Below are 18,903 nucleotides of genomic sequence, written 5' to 3'. Positions count from 1 at the left end.
AACATCTAATTTCCATCTGCAGTATAAATAGTACATGAATTGTTTTTCATTGCAAATACACAGGGAATGCATGGGGGGGGGAGTTCCACGTATAGCTGCTCATATTGGTACTGGATCCTCGTCTTCAGTTTAGCCTCCCTCCTTCCCTCTGACATTGAGCCAGAGGAGTGAATTGTACATTTCATAGACACATAAAATATGCCTAAAATTAAATAAATCATCATTCTAAGTGAGGCTGACCTCAAAACCACACTGCTTTCCATCACCCACCCATTCAAAATAGTTAAAGGCAGCTGACGTAGAAATGCATTGAAGGTGTATTTTGGTTTGGGACGTATCCCTTTGTGTTCCCTTTTTAAAATAAAATAAATAAATACAGGCTAGAACCTGGTGTGAAAAGGCAAGGAGTGATAAGACTAGGGGGAGTGTGTTGCTCCAAACATCTCGATCCTTCACGGTTTGTGGAATGAAGACACTTGGATGAGTGGTGGCAGAGGGGGAGGTTTACACGGGACAAGAGGGAGGTTTAGGATCCTCCTGTTCCTGATGACGGAGCCGCTGTGGAGGTGGTGCTGCTGCTGTTCTGCCCTTTCCCTTTGTGCCTCTGGCCACCCCTTCTCCTTCCACCTCCTCCAGACTTTGGCTGCGAGGGAGAGATAACAAAAAAAACACTTGATAAGGCACCTCCATGACCAGAAAACATTATTTACTCAAACTATCTTGCTTAGTGAAACACAACCTCCCCTTTTCAGGTCCTCCACTTTTTTGCTGGACTCATTTTTACCTTGTTCTCTTTGTTTCCCTCTTTTATCTGAGGATCCTCATCTCCCTCTCCCTTAGGAGGCCAGCCACGCAAGCAAAGGAGGGGGAAGAGAGAGAGGGAAGTGGAATGACAGTTAAAAGTTTAGGATGAAAGAAGACAAAGTCAAAGCAGGATGCATTGAGTGGTGGAGAAGATGTAGAAAGACAAAAGGGAGGAGGACACAAGTTAACAAGTTAGAAAAGAGCAGCAATGTTCGAGCAAGTACACAGAAATATCCAAAGAAAACAAGACAATACGGCCGCACTAAATAGGACTTGATGAAGTAACGTTTGTACTGGCGTGTCTCACCGGTTGTGCTGACTGTGCTATTGTTGCTGCTTCTTCACCAGCTGCCGGGGTTCCGTCCTCTTTCCTCGGCGGCACTTTCTTTGTAGACTGCATTTTGATTTGTGGAGGTTTGGAATTGGATGGTAAATTATTGGTGGATTGCAACAGCTGTAAAAAAAAAAAAAAAATAAAGAGTAAATATTTGAGTTTTAACAAGATTTACAACATGATTTAAACAATGCTCATTAAAACTCTTAAATGCCCAATTATCTCAAATATCTTGGGTATATAATATGTTTATAGTTTATTTTCTTGGTAAATGTAATGAAGGATACTTGGAAAGGGAGCTTCTTTTGCTGCTCTTACCCTGTGGACATTGGCCTTCAGCATTTCAGATAATGTCCTAAAAATTATTCCATTTAATAATTAGGGCTTTAGGCACTTGCAAATCATTGTAACGGGGAAAATGCATATCTCTGAACGACTATGTTCTTCATATTGCAGTGTAAGCATAAGTCCTTGTTCTTCCCAGAGGCTGTGTTACCTTGGTGATGGTTCCCACAGCCTTGGTGCGTCCCTCCCTGAACACCAGCCTCTGGTCACAGTGCAGGTACTCGGGGGTCTTGATGAAGCGGAAGTGGACTGAAGCCTTGTCTCCTGTCCGTAAGCAGTCTCTGTTCATAGACAGGATGGTGGCTGTCTGCCTTATGCTGCCACAGTGGACTGAGTGGGGGAAAGACAAAAAGAGACGGGGAAATGTAATCTATGCATGCTGCAAGGGGAACAATGAATCACATATACACACATCCACTTATTGCTAAAAGGAAGAATTGCTGATTTTCAACTTTTCCTCTATCTTTCAGAGTTGGGTATATAGTGTGTTTTAGCTGACTCAGATATTCAGGCAGGCAGAGGCTGCAGATGCAGTGGAGGATGTGTGGTCAGAGCAGATGCCAACTGGCTCAAATTGCTCTCCAATGCCAAAATAAATGGAATCTTTCTGCTGTAATGAATGTCAGGGTGGGAAGTTGTGCTGTTTTTGTCATTGTATTTCTCCACTTCAATGGTGTTCCTCCTAAAAAAAAAAAAAAGAGTGAAAGCCACCAACGAGCAGCTCCTCCATGCACAGCCGACACGGCAGAGAATCAGTGGGGAGAAAACAGCGTGAAGAGCCGGCATTTCTTCACGTCTTACTCTGTGAATTAAGGATTTATTTCAACCAAACCAGAGCTGCTGATTGTTGGAACAGTAGAACGGCTAACCAAGTCGTGTTTGGTGAGTATTCATTTGTTTTTTTCAGTTGGAATGAAGTGTGTTTCATGGTCAGTTAAGGAGGCAATTAAGTTCGTTTTCAGAGAGAAAATGATTTTACAGAACATGAACTTCCCCCCCCTAACTCTCTGACACTTTCCCGTGTCATTGTTACTCACCCATGGCCTGGTATCTGGGGGATATCGTGGTTGGATGATGCAGTACCAGGATCTCAGCCTCAAACTCCCAAGTGGCCTGCGGGCACAACCTCGGGGAAACCATCACCATGCCTTTTCTTATGGACGAACGTTTGATCTACACAGAGTTGTTCCATAGGAGGGGTGAAGATGACAGAAGACAGACAGAGGGACAAAGAAATGTACATATTTTAACACTTGTACTAGCATTTGTCAAGATGAGATGTAAGCATCACTGGAGCGTGATAAGATGGAGGAAATTGGGTAAATAACCAAACCATGGTTTGAGAAGCCAGTTAATTCATTCATAACAAACTCAAAGTCCCAAACTTCCCCCCTAGATGCTGCTGTGGGACATTTTTCCCTTCCTACCTTTTTAAGAGCAAACGAGGCAGTCTGGCCCCCTCGAACCTCCTTCACCGGCATTCTCTTGCGGTGGATTGATTTGACAGCAATGGTGATGAAGCTGCCTAAGGGGTCTGGTCCCAGCAGCATTGTGTCATTCAGACGTATGAGTCCACGTAGAGTTGTTCCTGATACCACTGTTCCCACTCCCTGAGACACAAACAGAACACAACCGGTTGTTTAGATAGCATGTTGTGGGTGATGTGAGGTTTGTACCTGTAGCACGATACCCTCACTTCTATAAGTCCCACAGTAAAATGTATTCAGTGAGGAGAGTTTGTCACTGGACGGTACCGGTACGGAGTAGGTGTCGTCTATCTGAAACTCAGCAGGCTGGTCGTCACGGTAGGACGTCCTGGAGGAGAGCAGGTTGAGAAACATCTTGAGCAGGTCCATGTTCTCTCCAGACACATTGGAGATCTGGAAGATGGGGCACATCCTGGGAGGGGGGGGTGACAAAACACAAAAAGGTTACAAAGATAGTTTTACAGCTTACTCTGCATCTGGCTGGGACAGACTTGGTACCTCTCCGAACTGAAGTTTGAAGCCGTGACTATGACGTCGTCCTTGTTCTGTACCAGGACGGGGATCTTCCTACAGCCGGGGGACTTCAGTAACCTCTGGAGCAGCTTCAACGTCTCTGTTAGGAGCAGAGACAGACCACATTAGAACAAATACGGCCATAAAATAAGCATAGCCAAAATTTGAAGTGCAGTCAGACTGAAACTAAAATTACAATTTACAATACAACACATGGCTCATCTTCCAGACATCACAGGAAAAGATAACCGCATATTGAGGCGTGCTTCCTTAGCTCCTATTATTGTTGCGTTGTGTCAAAGTGAGATATATTTTTATGGAGTTATAACTCCACAGGACTGACCTTGCAGGATGTTGGCTGGACACATGTCTATCTTGGTCACCACCACAAACACGGGCACATTCAGGGCTAAGGCCAGGCCCAGGTGCTCTTTGGTCATCCCTACGATACCTGCATTACTGCCCACCTGGAGAGGCCGGAAGAAAGTAAAATCTTTGTTTGTTCCTTATAAAAAAGACACAGATAACACATTGAAACTGTCTCCACTGTAGACCCCGCCCCCTTTCTCACCATGAGCATGCAGAAGTCAGGCAGGTGTCCGGTCATCCCGAACACCGTGGTCTTGAGGTATTTCTCATGGCCGGCCAGGTCTATGAAGGTGATGACCTTGGAGGATTTCTCACAGATTTTGGTCCAGTCCAGGCTTCCTCCATGACTATCTGGTTTGTTCACCACCTAGGGGCCAGACAGACGGGGGCGGAGTTATACCCACATGGTTCATACTGTCTCATGTGCTGCTTCACAATAAGGTCAAATCTAGAAGTGCTATCAGTTGAATGTTACTTGCACACTCATACAGTAGGTGTGTTGTTGTTTCTCATCTCTCTCCTGGTTTTTGTATAAAGTGCTATAAAGGTTAAATAACCATTATCCAGTGCTGTCAAAAAGCTCCCTAGCAGGACCGATAAACACTAACTTATGATGCATTTATGAAGCTATTACATGATATATTAGCTGGTGCACTTAGATCACCTTACATTCACTCTTTTTTTCTGGATGCCATCCTCTACATTCCTGTTACTTTCCTTCTACATCTCTTCTGAAGATAAATCTGCTTCTCCTACTCTCAGAGTCAATATTTAATTCAGGATGTCAGTGCATTTGAAAACCTCACTGTGTGGCACTAAGCCCAATCATAAAAATAACTTTCTTCTCTGCTCTGTCTTCTCTCTAGCCCTCACCTGTCCCTCCTGGTCAAACCCCAGGATATCGTTGCCCACACTGCTGGTCCTGCCACTCTCCATCTCGTGTTTGTGTCTGAAGAGCTTTTGGCGGGCAAAGCCCCTGCCATTGTCCAGCTCTCCGTGCGTTAACACTCCCAGCAGAGTACTCTTACCAGCATCCACGTTACCCACGACTGCAACCCTGAGGGAGAGAGGAGTGTTCAAATATCACCAAAACTGAAGAAGGGAGGCATTACTCTCTGACACGTCATTAAAGAGGGGTCAACAATGTAATGATAAAGGCAGGAACTAGAGTGTTACTTGATTATAACCACAATCACCTTTTCATTCTAATCTCTGACCACCCACCTGACCTCCAGGAAGTCCAGCTCACCCACACGCCGGCGGATCAGATAGTCACGAACCAAACCGGCAGCCTCAGTACGCTCTCGGAGAGTAATAAGGTCAGCGTCCACCTGCTCACACATAGAGCGCACCGTGGCTGCTGAGGCCTCCATGTCCTTCTCATCCAGACCCCAGTCACTACCATCTAGAACAGGAGTAATGGACGGGGGGGGAAACAAGTGGTAAGTTAACAAATGAACAAGGTTTTGTAAAGTGCTTTGTCACAGATTGACTGGGAAACAAAAGGGAGAAGAGTGTCTGCGTTTTCTCACCCGAGCCCATCCCGACCACATAGATGGTCTCTCCACATCCCTCTTCCATTCTGTCACGCAGCTGGCGAAGTAATGAGTCGTACTGCTCTCCGTTTGGGCTGACAAGTGCCAGCTATGGGTTTGTGCATGTGTGGAGGAAACGGAGAGAAAAAGTGGTTGGAGTTATGACACCGACTGGATGGTTGTTCTACAATAAATGTATAATCAAAGCAAATCCTTTATTCAATGAGTTACAGTCAGTGACGGTCATTAACTGTCGAACAGTTGTTGGTGAAGTAAGCAACACTTGGGGGTTATTTGTCCCTCAGTTCAGACATCTCTCATCAAGCCGCAGTAGAAAGTAGGCTGAACCTGGAGGGAATGGTAAGTTCAAATCCTGCCCTCCACACACAAACACAGCTGTCTCTCTTCCCATGAAACACCTCAAGGTTACATGTGAACCCAGTGCTATGGACTTACTAAGATTAAAGGAGCTGAATGCAAAATTCTAGATAGATATGATCTGATCCTAATTCAACAAGTAGATTTGTTGCATAAACTTAAGAAGATTACTGGCAGAAAACTGTTTAAAATTAAAAATGAATTAATTGAGCCTCATAGTCTCAAAGCTAGATCAGAGGTCTTGGACACAGGTTACAGTGAGTTTCATATTTCATACACACTCAAATTACAGGATAGTTCTTTATAAATGAAATAACTTCTGTCCAGGGGTCCGGTATCACTCCCATTTAAACTTTCTGGTTTTGATTATTTTATTTAAACTTCTTGCAGTCACCACTATGGTTTATTATTATTATTATTAACCCCTGATTGTCAATATATCATTGCTACAATTAAGAAAACTTTCCATGTGAATGATGCATGCTGTGACTTTTTTATATGGCTATTAAAACAAATGGAACTGAGAGGTGTGCCTGGAAAAACCTAGTTATGATGATGTTATTAATAGTACAGCATATGCTAAAACGTAAAAAATGTAAGTAAATTGATGGTGTTACTGAAGCATATCATGGTTCAGTATCATTGTGTCAGAATGAAATGAAAGTATACAACACAGCTCATCAGAAGTGGACACAAACCGATAACATTGACAGGAGCCAAAGGTGAACAAAGCACTGCCTCCTGATGCAACCCTGTGGAATGTCTTATGTAATACCACTGTAATGTGTAATGTGTCATTTGAGCCTCCAACACAAACACGATTGCTGTCACCCTCATAAAGATTTACATCACTGTAAAACTAATCCAGTTGCACTTATTGTATTCACATTAGTTTGTTTCTGTACTTTTGCTCTGGTTTATGCTTTTAGATGCTTGTTTAAGAAAGGAGATGCACTTATGACTTCTGGTGACTAGTAGTTCTCTTGAATACCTATGTTGAATACACTTATTGTAAGTCACTTTGGATAAAAGCGTCTGCTAAATGACTGTAATGTAATGTAATGTAATGTAATGTGTCTTTCCTTCCTGCTGCTGTCAGGTTGAACAACCAACTCTGCTCCCAGTAGATCACATGACACTAAAAACCTCCGCAATACTAATACACTGTGCAATAAAATAGTTCTAATAGTTTCTGTCTGTATATATAATATTTCAGTTACTGTGGATTCTTTACTGTTTTTTTATTGCTCATTTGCTTATTTATAATACCTTTTTCTGATCTTGTTTTTTAACTATGTCTCTTGTTTGCACTATCCTCTATGCTGCTGTAATCCTGTAAATGTCCCTGCTGTGAGACTAATAAAGGACTATATATATCTATATCTATCTATCTATCTATCTATATCTATATCTATCTATCTATCTATATATATATATATATATATATATATATATATATTCTTAAATAGATACTTTTAATAGTTCTGAATATGTCTGCAGCCTGGTGGTATGTTTTGGTTTGTTTGTTGACATGACTGCTGGTTGTCATGCAGGGTGTGTGTGTGTGTGTGTGTGTGTGTGTGTGTGTGTGTGTGTGTGTGTGTGTGTGTGTGTGTATATATTGTGTGTGTGTATATATGTGAGTAACATGAGCCTCAGTGTGGCCTAGACATGAATGATGTGAAACACACGGACATTCAAGGGCTTATCCACTAAAGGGTGAACACTTGTCCAGTCAACTGGGACTCTGAATGTTTCATAAGAACATGGGAGGGGAAACAGTTTAGGTTTCACGTGTGTGTGTGTGTGTGTGTGTGTGTGTGTGTGTGTGTGTGTGTGTGTGTGTGTGTGTGTGTGTGTGTGTGTGTGTGTGTATGTATGTATGTATGTGTGTGTGTGTGTATTATATATATGTCATGTGTGCATGTTGTTGGACAGTCACTGTTGTACCAGATATGTCTGGATGCATGTGTGTGTGCATGTGTTTGTGTTTACTGTGTGTGTGTTTTCATGTCTGCATGTTGCATGTTGTTGGACAGTCACTGTTGTACCAGATATGTCTGGATGCATGTTGCACCAGCATGTGTTTACATGTGTTTACATGTGTGTACATGTGTGTTTACATTGTTGTACATGTGTGTACATGTGTGTTTTGTACATGTGTTTGTTTACATGTACATGTGTGTACATGTGTTTACATGTGTGTTTACATGTGTGTACATGTACATGTAGTGTTTACATGTGTGTACATGTGTGTACATGTGTCTACATTGTTATTGTGAGCTGCAGCTGATGAGCAGCCCGTGACGTCATCGTCCGAGCCTCAGCCTCAGCTAGCTCTCTCTAACCAACGAGCTGCAGTCTAAACGCGAAGCAGCAGTGAGGCCGAGCCGGGCCGTGCGTCCTCTCTGCAGGTGAAGCTGCCTTTCTGCAGGTGCATCACTGAAATGCATGCTCGGGACGAGGTCTGGGGCCTACACCAGCTCACCTTGTTGGTGAAGTCCAGCCCTCTGTCCGGCGGCTCCCCGTCCAGCAGCTCCCCGTCCTCCAGGCACTCGTCCTCGGCGTCGTCTCCGCATCCTCCCCGGTCCGGAGCGAAGATGCTGGCGGGCAGCGGAGCGTCGTTCTGCGGGGAGACGCTCGGGATGAGACCGGACCGCTGCTGCTGCTGCTGCTGCTGCTGCTGCACCGCCACTGCTATCGATGCCATGTCTGAGCAACCTGCAGCTGGAGGAGGAGGAGGAGGAGGAGGAGGTGACGGCTGACACGCTGCAGAGCACGCTGTGGAGCAGACAGGTGGAGCAGACAGGTGGAGGAAGACTGAAGTAGACAGGTGGAGGAAGACTGAAGGTAGACAGGTGGAGGTAGACAGGTGAAGTAGACAGGTGGAGGTAGACAGGTGGAGGAAGACTGAAGGTAGACAGGTGGAGGAAGACAGGTGAAGTAGACAGGTGAAAGACAGGTGGAGGAAGACTGAAGGTAGACAGGTGAAAGACAGGTGGAGGAAGACAGGTGGAGGTGGTGGAGGTAGACAGGTGAAAGACAGGTGAAGGTAGACAGGTGGAGGCAGACAGGTGGAGGAAGACAGGTGAAGTAGACGGGTGAAGGTAGACTGAAGGTAGACAGGTGGAGGTAGACAGATGGAGCTAGGTAGACAGGTGAAGGTAGACAGGTGGAGGCAGACAGATGAAGGTAGAGGTAGACAGGTGAAGTAGACAGGTGGAGGCAGACAGGTGGAGGCAGACAGATGAAGGTAGACAGGTGAAGTAGACAGGTGAAAGACAGGTGGAGGAAGACTGAAGGTAGACAGGTGGAGGTAGACAGGTGGAGGCAGACAGGTGGAGGTAGACAGGTGAAGGCAGACAGGTGGAGGTAGACAGGTGAAGTAGACAGGTGGAGGCAGACAGATGAAGGTAGACAGACAGGTGGAGGCAGACAGATGAGACAGACAGGTGAAGTAGACAGGTGAAGTAGACAGGTGGAGGCAGACAGGTGAAGTAGACAGGTGGAGGCAGACAGGTGAAGTAGACAGGTGAGGGTAGAGGTAGACAGGTGAAGTAGACAGGTGGAGGCAGACAGTGTTACCACCTACCTTCTGCTGATATGTTGATATGTGTCAGTTCACAGTCAAGCCTTTTAAAGAGGAACATTGATAAAGGGCCACGCCTTCTTTACTCCCCATTCACCAATAGTACTTCAGTAACTGTGAATAAATCAGCAGTGGACCAGTACTATGGAGGGGTTGTTCATATAATCACACGGTGGACCAGTTTGTGCAATGCTGCAGTCAGAGGGTAATACTCCTGTACTGTGTATGTAACGATGGCAATAAACAAAGCAACAGATGCAGTGATTCAGCTTTGGGCTAAACATTGCAATACAATTACAATGAAAAATTGCGTTCATATAGATATATATTTTCCTATTCCTGAAACAAATCTTTATCTGTGAAATAATCACTCTCTTAGCCTTGTTGAAGTTTGTTCTGACAAAGTGGAGACCCGTTTCAGATGACATAAAGGTTTAAACTAAAACAAATAAGATGCCTGTGAGCAATAAGAAAGAAAACAGCTTCACGCCACAGACTTATTTTCATTTGCTTAAAGCTAATAAGACCTGTCAAACCTGTATGAGAGTGACGGCAATCCGGTTTGTGTCTAAGGAGCAAATTACACATTACAATGGTTTCACATTACCCATAAAGAGATTACACAGGGTTGCATCAGGGAGGCCGTCCCTTGTTCAACTTTGACTCCTGTCAATAGCATCAGTTTGTGTCAGCCTCTGACTGTGTAGTATAATTTCATTACTTCTGTGGATAGAATTAATTGAACATCACACTGCACGGGGGACACCTCTGTACCGCTTATCCTTGTGGTGAGATAAAAAAGTCAAAGCATAAACTATTCTCATATTAAGCAAATTGTTTTCTTATTTCTAGCCATCATCTAATGACACGAATGGTTCACCGTAGTTAAAACACTTTTTTTTTTAGGTAAATTTGTCCCTTTTAAATGTCATACTGGGAAAACTTGTGAATGAATTATTCAAATTGCATAATTCATAAATGATTTGCTTTTCAGTCAATGTAATAACATCATCCTGCTTCAGCTCGGCCCTTTTTCAAATGTCTTTAACGGAGTTTCTACAACAGATTTTTCGGTGAAATTGTTCCCTACAGTAATGAGGTTCAGTCAATTTTGAGTTCTTAAATGTGTGATCCTAATTATTCAGATTTAAGCAACACGATTTTAGATTATCACAGATTTTGTTGCAGTCCTCCTGTTAGTGAAGTGTGAGAGCTGGATAAGCATGTCAGCCATCAGTCATAAGGTGTTGCAGTCCCTCACCTTGACCACTGGAGGGCGACATTCGTGTTTTTAAATACACTAAGGTCAACTGTCCAACAAAGGGTATTAATACAGATTAACATAAGTACAGTATGACAGTCAACACTCTTATTGCTATATACAGCAATTGTATTATGATACAAATCAGTATATGTGTATAAGTGTGTGTGTGTGTGTGTGTGTGTGTGTGTGTGTGTGTGTGTGTGTGTGTGTGTGTGTGTGTGTGTGTGTGTGTGTGTGTGTGTGTGTTGTGTGTGTGTGTGTGTGTGTGTGTGTGTGTGTGTCTTCCTCTGTTTGTGTGAAAGGTCTCTTTGTGATTAGATCTGCTGACTATCTTGGGACTGGATCTTGGGGCAAGACAAAAAAAAAAACCATCTCACTGCCACATTGAAGTTCTGATGCAACCACTTCTCCTTGCAAGCTCTTGTATGTCTGCTGAGTAACTGTGAGTGTGAGCTTGTTTGTCAGTGAGCATAAAATAAACGTAGACGTGTTGTCAGATATCAACAGTGTTAACCAGCAGACATGATCATAAAGACTTCATCCCTGTTAGATTCCTCTCACAGATGTGTTTACACAGAAAACTGAGAACCGAAGGCAACTGCAACCACACACTGTATATATAGTGTGTGGTTGCAGTTGCCTTCACTATATATATATATATATATATCTACATGTGTGTGTGTGTGTAAGAGAAAGATCCTTTTTTCAATTGTTTTTATTTTAGGTGACCAAAGCCTCTTCTATTCATAAAGCTGTCAGATCTCCATCTCAGTCCTCTCTGTCAGTTGCTCCTCGTGGTTTTAATCTAGATGACATGATGTTGTATCACACCAGAGTGTAAGTGTGTGTGTCTCACCCCCTCATTGAGTCACAGCAGCTGTGCCCACTCATATGTCAGCTGATGAAAGTCAAGAGGTTCTGATCATTTTGAGAAATTGAATCAGTTTCAACATTTCACTTTGGCCTCTTTCCCTCGAAACTGAAGTTGACGTAAACAGCAGGCGGACTGGTCTCCGATGCTGCCATTTGATCCTTCTGTAAGCTATATACAGGAAGTGCACATCAAGGCTATGGCCTGAGCCAAATATTTAGTTGTCTCCCTAGCAACAAATACATTTCTATTTTTGTCCGTCTCTCTAGTTCCCCCTCTCACAGGCAGACTCCACACCACCAGGTTACAATGTAACAGTCTGATGTCAGCCACTAAATCACTAAATAACCTCACTTCACTAAGCTCTGCAATCACTTGTTAAGCACTAAAATAGTTATTTACAGACTATAACAAGACTTTGACACCATTGGGCAATGTTCTCTGGAGGCTGGATTGTATTGGCTGTTTAAACTGTCACTTATGTTGAAGGAACCTCCCACACTGTATAAATCCTGTGAGGGTGCAGCGAAGCAAGGCCCTGCACCACTCTCACTTCTTCTCCACCCGACTTGAGTGACTACATCTGCAAAGATGAGTAAAGTAAGTAACATTTTGACGCCACTATTGTGCTTCTTCACTGCTTTTACTCCCTTCTGATAATCTTGAGACTCCGATAGAAAAGCACTGTCAGCTCATATTTTAAATATGGCACAGACAGCTGGTTGAGTGGCAGCTCACCTTGTGTTGTCAATGAATCTGAACCAGCTGAGCTTTGCTTTACCTAAACAAGGTCATTACACATGTTTTTAACTGCATTTCTGTTTCGAGAGGTTTGGGCTTCTTAGATTGCCTTTTATGGTCAAAGTATTCACGACAGAGCACACATGCATGTGTTAGTCACCTAAAACAAGCTGCAAATGCATTAAAGATAAGTCAGCTGTTTAGGTTGGTGCATTCTTCCAGCAATACGTTTATAACACTTGAACAAAAATGCTTTCTAACATTTGTTCATTTCATTCCAATCATCTCTGTCACAGCTGCACACGGCCAGCAATGCATTCTGGTCTCTTGGGGTTCATAAACTCAGTGGATTACAATAAGGCCCTGTATCATTCTGGCTTTTTGCTGGATACAGGGATAAACATGTGATTGGAAAGGGCACAGCGAGGCCGGGCCAGAGGGTTTAATCACATTAAAGGATAAAATGAAATAAAGTCATCATGTAGAGTCAGTAAGTGATGCTGTCATGCTGTATTTCTCAAGTTTAACCCTTGCAGTAAAAAAAGACAGAAGTGGTAGATTGTGGAGGTTTCTTTTTTTCATGTCATTCTATCAGGGAGTGTCCCTTACACTGAAAAGGTCTATTTTATATTTATATTGTAGAAATTCCTGCAGGATAACGGTTATTTTAGAGTTAAATCATTCATAATGCCTTTATGTCTGGATGTGTTTTTTGTACATATTTAGTTGTGTTTCTGTATGTAACTCTGTCAGTGAGAAGTGGAATTAATTGGCATCTCTTATACAATGCAACATTCAGATTCCTTTATGGGAGAGATGCAGGGACTGTCAGCCCCGCCCCACACAGATCAAACCATGGCGCCATATGTTATACACACACCCAACAGTTGGACTCTATCATGGAAAGAATGTCAAACCCGTGTCATTCGCTGTGTATTTCTTGGTTTGGTTCATCATTCAAATACAGTTTTTTGGTTTTATTCCAGATATATTCTCTCAAGTTCTGCCAGAATCAACAAACCGCCAGCAACATAGCACTATATATGTATCCACAATTTTCAGACTAAGGATTATTTAAAGTGGTGTTCAGATGAACAATATTACTAAACGTCATTGGGAACTATGCCTTTCCCCTTTCTATTCCTTTGCAAGTTTGTCCGTCTGACCACGTGAGTCATTCTGACCCTGAACTTCATCAACTACATTAACGTTCTTTAAAGTTACTGTCCGTGGGAAAGTTTGGTTTCTTGTTGACTGTATTTAGAATTGTTAAAATCAGAAAAAAAAAATCTTTCCAACAGCTGCAGTGCATAAACTCACACAAGATGTTAAACATTCTTGCTATTGAATTGAAGATCAGCCTCTGATAGGCAGCGGTGAATTGTAATTTTCCATCTATAAAAATCACAATAAAAAACTCAATATTTGTGTCAAACATTTTCTGCTCACAGAAGATAACTGATTGTGAATCGCTAAGAGCTTCAGGCTGTTTCTACTGTTTCTGCTCAGAATCGGATTTCTTCCAATATCTCATAAACTTCTATATAACTATATTGTGATAAATGTTAAATCCTCAAGGGGCTGCTATATTTGTACCTGTTGCCCTGGCGACAGTTAACAGTGCCCCAGATACGTTGTTTGACAAAATGACAAAATGCTAAACAGTGGCGGTCTGTGTTTCATAATCATATAATAGATTGCTCAAGTGTAATTTCCTAATCGTGGCTGGGCACAGTATTCCGCTGCCACATGTACAGCAGCGACTGAGCCGAGGCTTTCTGCTGTGCTCAGCCTTTCTTTTTCTCTCCACAATGTATACTTGTCATCCAGTACCGCACTTAGGAAAATATTACTCAGTTTAACGGCGGCCCCTCATCATTTTCAACATTTTTAGCCTCTGCCAAAATCTTGTGCTAGAGGAAAAGGGCCTTGGCAACAGTAGGACAGGAGAGAGAGCTGGAATCTTTGACCAGTTGGCTGATGGGAGTTTAATTGAAAACACATGTTGTGTTATTTCTAAGGATGAAGTGAGGATTGGAGAGTTGGCTGAAGCTAAGGCTGCTGCAGTTTATTGCCTGAAGCTGTAATAATAATTGGATGTAGCAAAAATCCAGTTGTATTACCAAACAATAACGTACTGTGTGTCTCCTTCTTCTTTTTTTATTTTTTTTGCACAGGGTATGACCATAAAGAACATGTCCTTCAAGGTCGGGCAGACCATGACCATTGTTGGAGTCCCCAAGCCTGATGCTACAAAGTAAGTACTGATGACAGAAGAGGCTGAGGCCAATGAGACATCTTGTTCTGTATGTCCTGTTCTTCTTCTCCTCTTTATTCCATTTCCCCTCTGAAATGCTGTGACTGAACTCAGGGCCAGTCTTTACTGTATATACTCACAAACAGAGCTGGAGGTGGAATATGTAATCACTTACAATCAGTGACAACCATACACTTCCCCTCATTAGTGTGGGGTTGATGAAGATAATGGTTAGCAGATGAGAGGAGCACCCACGCAACTGCTGAGGTTGTCTGAATAGTTTGTGCACTTAGCAGCCATTAAAAACATACGTCTTTTTTTTCTTCTGTTCCATAGCTTTGCAGTAAATATTGGCCCTGATGAGAAGGAGATCACGATGCACATCAACCCTCGTTTCAACGCCCACGGAGACGAGAATGCCGTCGTCTGCAACTCTTACCAGAATGGCAGCTGGTGTGAGGAGTACCGTGAGGGAGGCTTTCCCTTCCACCAGGGGGAGGAGTTCACGGTGAGAAGTGTGTGTGTGTGTGTGTGTGTGTGTGTGTGTGTGTGTGTGTGTGTGTGTGTGTGTGTGTGTGTGTGTGTGTGTGTGTGTGTGTGTGTGTGTGTGTGTGTGTGTGTGTGTGTACATGCTCTCACTGTGTCACTGTACCTCTGATTACTTTCATTATTTTAGCACAAATGTATGGGCTAACAGAGATCTGTGAGAGCTGTATCTATGTTTTTATGTTTTTTCATCAGGCCATGTATTTACTTTGATATGGAAGAGTAGCAACTCATTAAAAAAATCATAAAATAATTCTCCTTTTCACTCTTTTTCTCTTGCCCACATCCCACCATCTAGATCGTCATTGAATTCACCCCCGCAGAGTTCCAGGTGAGCTTATCAGATGGCTCTAAGATCCACTTCCCCAACCGCATCGGTGCAGAGAAGTACTCGTTCATCAGCTTCGATGGAGAGGTTCGCGTCACAGGCTTTGATATCAAATAAAGCTCCAACCTCCCCGGAAATTTGGATTGAAATCTTTTTTTAATTCGTCTAGCATCAGATCACAAATAGCCCCAGCTTTTAATGTCTCAAATGTCATGTGGTATCAGTAGTGCCTTACCTGTTAAACATACAATGTGTTGTGTAATAATGTAGCTTGTTGATCCAAAGATGGATGGATAAGACAGACACGCAAGAAGTCATATTACTCACATGTACGCAAAGAAACTCACACAGTAAACGTTGTAACTGCGTCTTCCTCCTGCACACTTCACAGAACTACCAACTGAAAAGCACAGCTAAACACAAGCAGTCCCAAGCCCATGTTATCCGACTGCTATTTGCTTTGCAGTTTGCAGTGTTTAGTTGAGAAGTTCTACTCAACATGTGCTCCACTGTTCTTTAAGGTGCTTTGAAATGCTGCATGCTTTCTCGTTTTCCCTCCCAGACATTCCAGATTTATAACTGAGTGTGATGCTTGCCTTTACAACATGTATTAAAGCATGAACTTGATAAACGTGGACTTTTGTGACTCCTTTAAGTTGCTAAACATGCACATTATCTATCAAAAAGCCACGTCCTTACCCGGCAAAAATACTGTATTTGTGAAACGCAGATATTGGTGCACTCTATTATTTAAGATGACTTTAGTAAAACCTTCACACACAACCGGCTTTGAACTGATGTAAAACAATTACTCATCATCCAAAAGAAGAATATTATGTTTTAGATTCATAGTTAGTCATAATGTTCCCAGTGAACAAGACATGCATCCTCAAGAAATAAACCCAATGTCATCACAGTTTGGCTGAGCAACCTCAATGATTCAGCAGGGCCTTATATTGGTTCCCGTTTTTGTTCCCTAAAATTGTTACTTTTTCGACCTCATACAATTTAAATGAAATAATAATACCAAAAAAATGAAAAGCCATGTTAGCCAGTAGGTGGCGCTGCTGCTATATTTATGAAATTTACTTGAAGATTTTGGGAGGAAATGTTTTAGGTCACACATTGGTTACAACATTTAAGGTGGAATCCACAGAGAAATTGCTTGAGCATGCAGAAATTGTTTGAATCACTTTTTCTGTCATCAGAATTTATGATTCCATATTTTTTTAACCTTTTTCATTCATTTGTGCCGGTCTTAATGTTACATAGATATACAACATTAAAAGAACATAAATGACATCCTGTGATCGTGCAACAATGATCCAACTCAAGACTGTGAAGAAGAAAGTGAAGAGGTATCTTAAATCATAATGCTATAATCTGACAGGTCTGTTGGTCTCTAGCTGACCAGCACGATGTGTCCGACATGAATGGGATGGCACCGAGATGGAAATGAAAAGCAGATCAAGGCATAAATCTCTGCAGTCGCTTCAACCAGACACCTTTTTATAGGAGTGTGTGTGAGTGTGTGTGTGTTTGAGAGACTCGTGAGTATAATCATAATCTAATCTGATGTAACAGAGGGCAATGTGTGTGTGAGGCTGATTTGAGTAGAGATGGGTAGAAAAGAGGAGGTGAAGAGCAGCTTCCCATGCTCTGATCCTCCCAGACAGAGGCTGAGGGAATCATGCAGGATGACCTTTCCTTTCTTCTGTTTGTCCGGACCCGTTAACGGCGGTGACACTTGAGTGTGTCCGCGGCTTTGATGCATACGGTCACTGTGACATGCAGGCTTCTCCGAGACACACAGGTGCATGTACAGGTGTGTGTGTGTGTGTGTGTGTGTGTGAGACACAATCAGTGTACTTGGCAGTGTCAAATGTGCTCTCTCTGGAGGAGGAGGAGGAGGAGGAGGAGGGAGGAGGAGGATGAGGAGGATATTTGGTTACCATGATGACCACAATTCCGCCCCTCTCCTCTTTTTTTAATTCTCCGCTCCCTGCATTTCTTTTTTGTCTCCCTCATGCTTCCCCCCTTCTTCTCTCGCCCTCTATTCTTTGTACCTCAAACAAATCTGCTCTTCTTCACCTCTGCTTCCAACATCTCTCCCTTCCCTCCATCTTCCCCTATACTCATTCTTTTTTTCCTCTCTCCCCCTCTCTGTCGTTCCTCAGCTGTAAACCCATCCCTCTTGCCGCACTCTTAATTGGAAATAACTCATTTTAACACTTCCCCTCTTCATTATTTTGTGGCAGACAAGATCAATATCCAGGGCTGTGTTGTTAGCGCACCAGTGTGTTTGTGCTCGTTCTGCATCCACTCAGATAACTTGAGCAAGGCATCGATACTCACCTCTACCCCCGACTCCTTTGTTCACTGTGCTCATACGGACAATAAAACAAATAGAAGGAGGTGTGTGTGAACCAGTGAATGTCAAAAGAGGGGAGAGACACAAACCTGCAGCTCCACTGTTTCACATTGTTACATTGGCTCCGTCCTACTGTGATTAAGTGTGTGTGTGTGTGTGTGTGTGTGTGTGTGTGTGTGTGTGTGTGTGTGTGTGTGTGTGTGTGTGTGTGTGTGTGTGTGTGTGTGTGTGTGTGTGTGTGTGTGTGCGCTGTTTGTTTAGACACTGTGATGCTTGTGTGAAGGACAACCCTCCAGCCCTCTCACACACATCCAATCAATCACGTTAGAGCTTTGATTAACACATTCAAATCATCTGGCTCATAGGCCCCTGGAGAGACACACACACACACACACACACACACACACACACACACACACACACACACACACACACACACACACACGTATAAATGTGTGTGTTTTCAGCAGGCAGACAGCAGACGTATGGCGTGCTGTCAGCTCTCTGTTTCATGTGAGGAGCACTGCGGATGTCTAACACGTGCCGGTGTTTTCTTTACCTGCAACATGTCACTTATTCCGTGTGTGTGAATAAATGCGCTGAAATGTGTGGAATGGAATGATTCACCTCAGCTTACATAAAGCCTTTGTCTATATTTAGCGCCAGCATGACTCCAGATTTCTGCACCGAAGCTATCAGCCACACATTGAGATGTGCGTGGGCCCGCCCTGAGCCGACTGCGGTCCTGGATTCATGTTCTGCGTGCCCGCCTCACCCAAGGCTTTGGTTTTTATCTCAGCAACATGAATACATAACCTGTTGGGTATGCAGCATAGTGGAATTGTTACCTCGGGCAGTTTGGATAAAGATTGGTGTTGATATATGTGTAAAGAAACCATTAAACCAAAACAAAGATAGAAAAGATTACAGCTGTGCAGAAGGAGACGGAGAGGTGGGTGGGCTTGTGTGAGCTGTCCCCAAAGAGAAGTGAAAATCAAGTCTCAAACAGAGAGGAGAGCAGGAAAACAACAATCACAAAAGAAGAACGCAGTCACTTAAATGTGAGTTCTCTGTGTGGATGGAGGATGATAAGGATTGTATGATAATGATCATACACATAGGTCTAGAGATGTTGGTTTATTAAGATCTGAATGAGTAATGTGGTGGATGA

General features: G+C 43.0%; 2 protein-coding genes across 2 annotated transcripts; one reads left to right on the top strand and one right to left on the bottom strand.

The window, feature by feature from the left end:
- Positions 1 to 526: 526 nt before the first annotated feature.
- Positions 527 to 10,637, bottom strand: gtpbp1 (GTP binding protein 1). Its single transcript, XM_054607214.1, has 16 exons — positions 10,616 to 10,637; positions 9,891 to 9,922; positions 8,254 to 9,360; positions 5,385 to 5,496; positions 5,077 to 5,257; positions 4,726 to 4,909; positions 4,055 to 4,219; positions 3,827 to 3,950; positions 3,469 to 3,583; positions 3,238 to 3,382; positions 2,911 to 3,093; positions 2,521 to 2,656; positions 1,635 to 1,813; positions 1,112 to 1,258; positions 785 to 835; positions 527 to 643 (listed from the first exon to the last, which is right to left on the bottom strand). The coding sequence occupies exons 1-16, from the start codon at positions 10,635 to 10,637 to the stop codon at positions 527 to 529; spliced, it is 3,000 nt and encodes a 999-aa protein (XP_054463189.1).
- Positions 10,638 to 11,998: 1,361 nt separating this feature from the next.
- On the top strand, positions 11,999 to 15,992 carry lgals2a (lectin, galactoside-binding, soluble, 2a). Its single transcript, XM_054607852.1, has 4 exons — positions 11,999 to 12,089; positions 14,408 to 14,487; positions 14,824 to 14,995; positions 15,332 to 15,992. The coding sequence occupies exons 1-4, from the start codon at positions 12,081 to 12,083 to the stop codon at positions 15,476 to 15,478; spliced, it is 408 nt and encodes a 135-aa protein (XP_054463827.1). The 5' UTR covers positions 11,999 to 12,080; the 3' UTR covers positions 15,479 to 15,992.
- The last annotated feature ends 2,911 nt before the right edge of the window (positions 15,993 to 18,903 follow it).

This window comes from Anoplopoma fimbria, chromosome 11, assembly GCF_027596085.1.
Source record: "Anoplopoma fimbria isolate UVic2021 breed Golden Eagle Sablefish chromosome 11, Afim_UVic_2022, whole genome shotgun sequence".
Classification (NCBI taxonomy): domain Eukaryota; kingdom Metazoa; phylum Chordata; class Actinopteri; order Perciformes; family Anoplopomatidae; genus Anoplopoma; species Anoplopoma fimbria.
The sequence above is the reverse complement of the archived record's forward strand: the minus strand, read 5'-3'. Positions and strand labels throughout refer to the sequence as shown.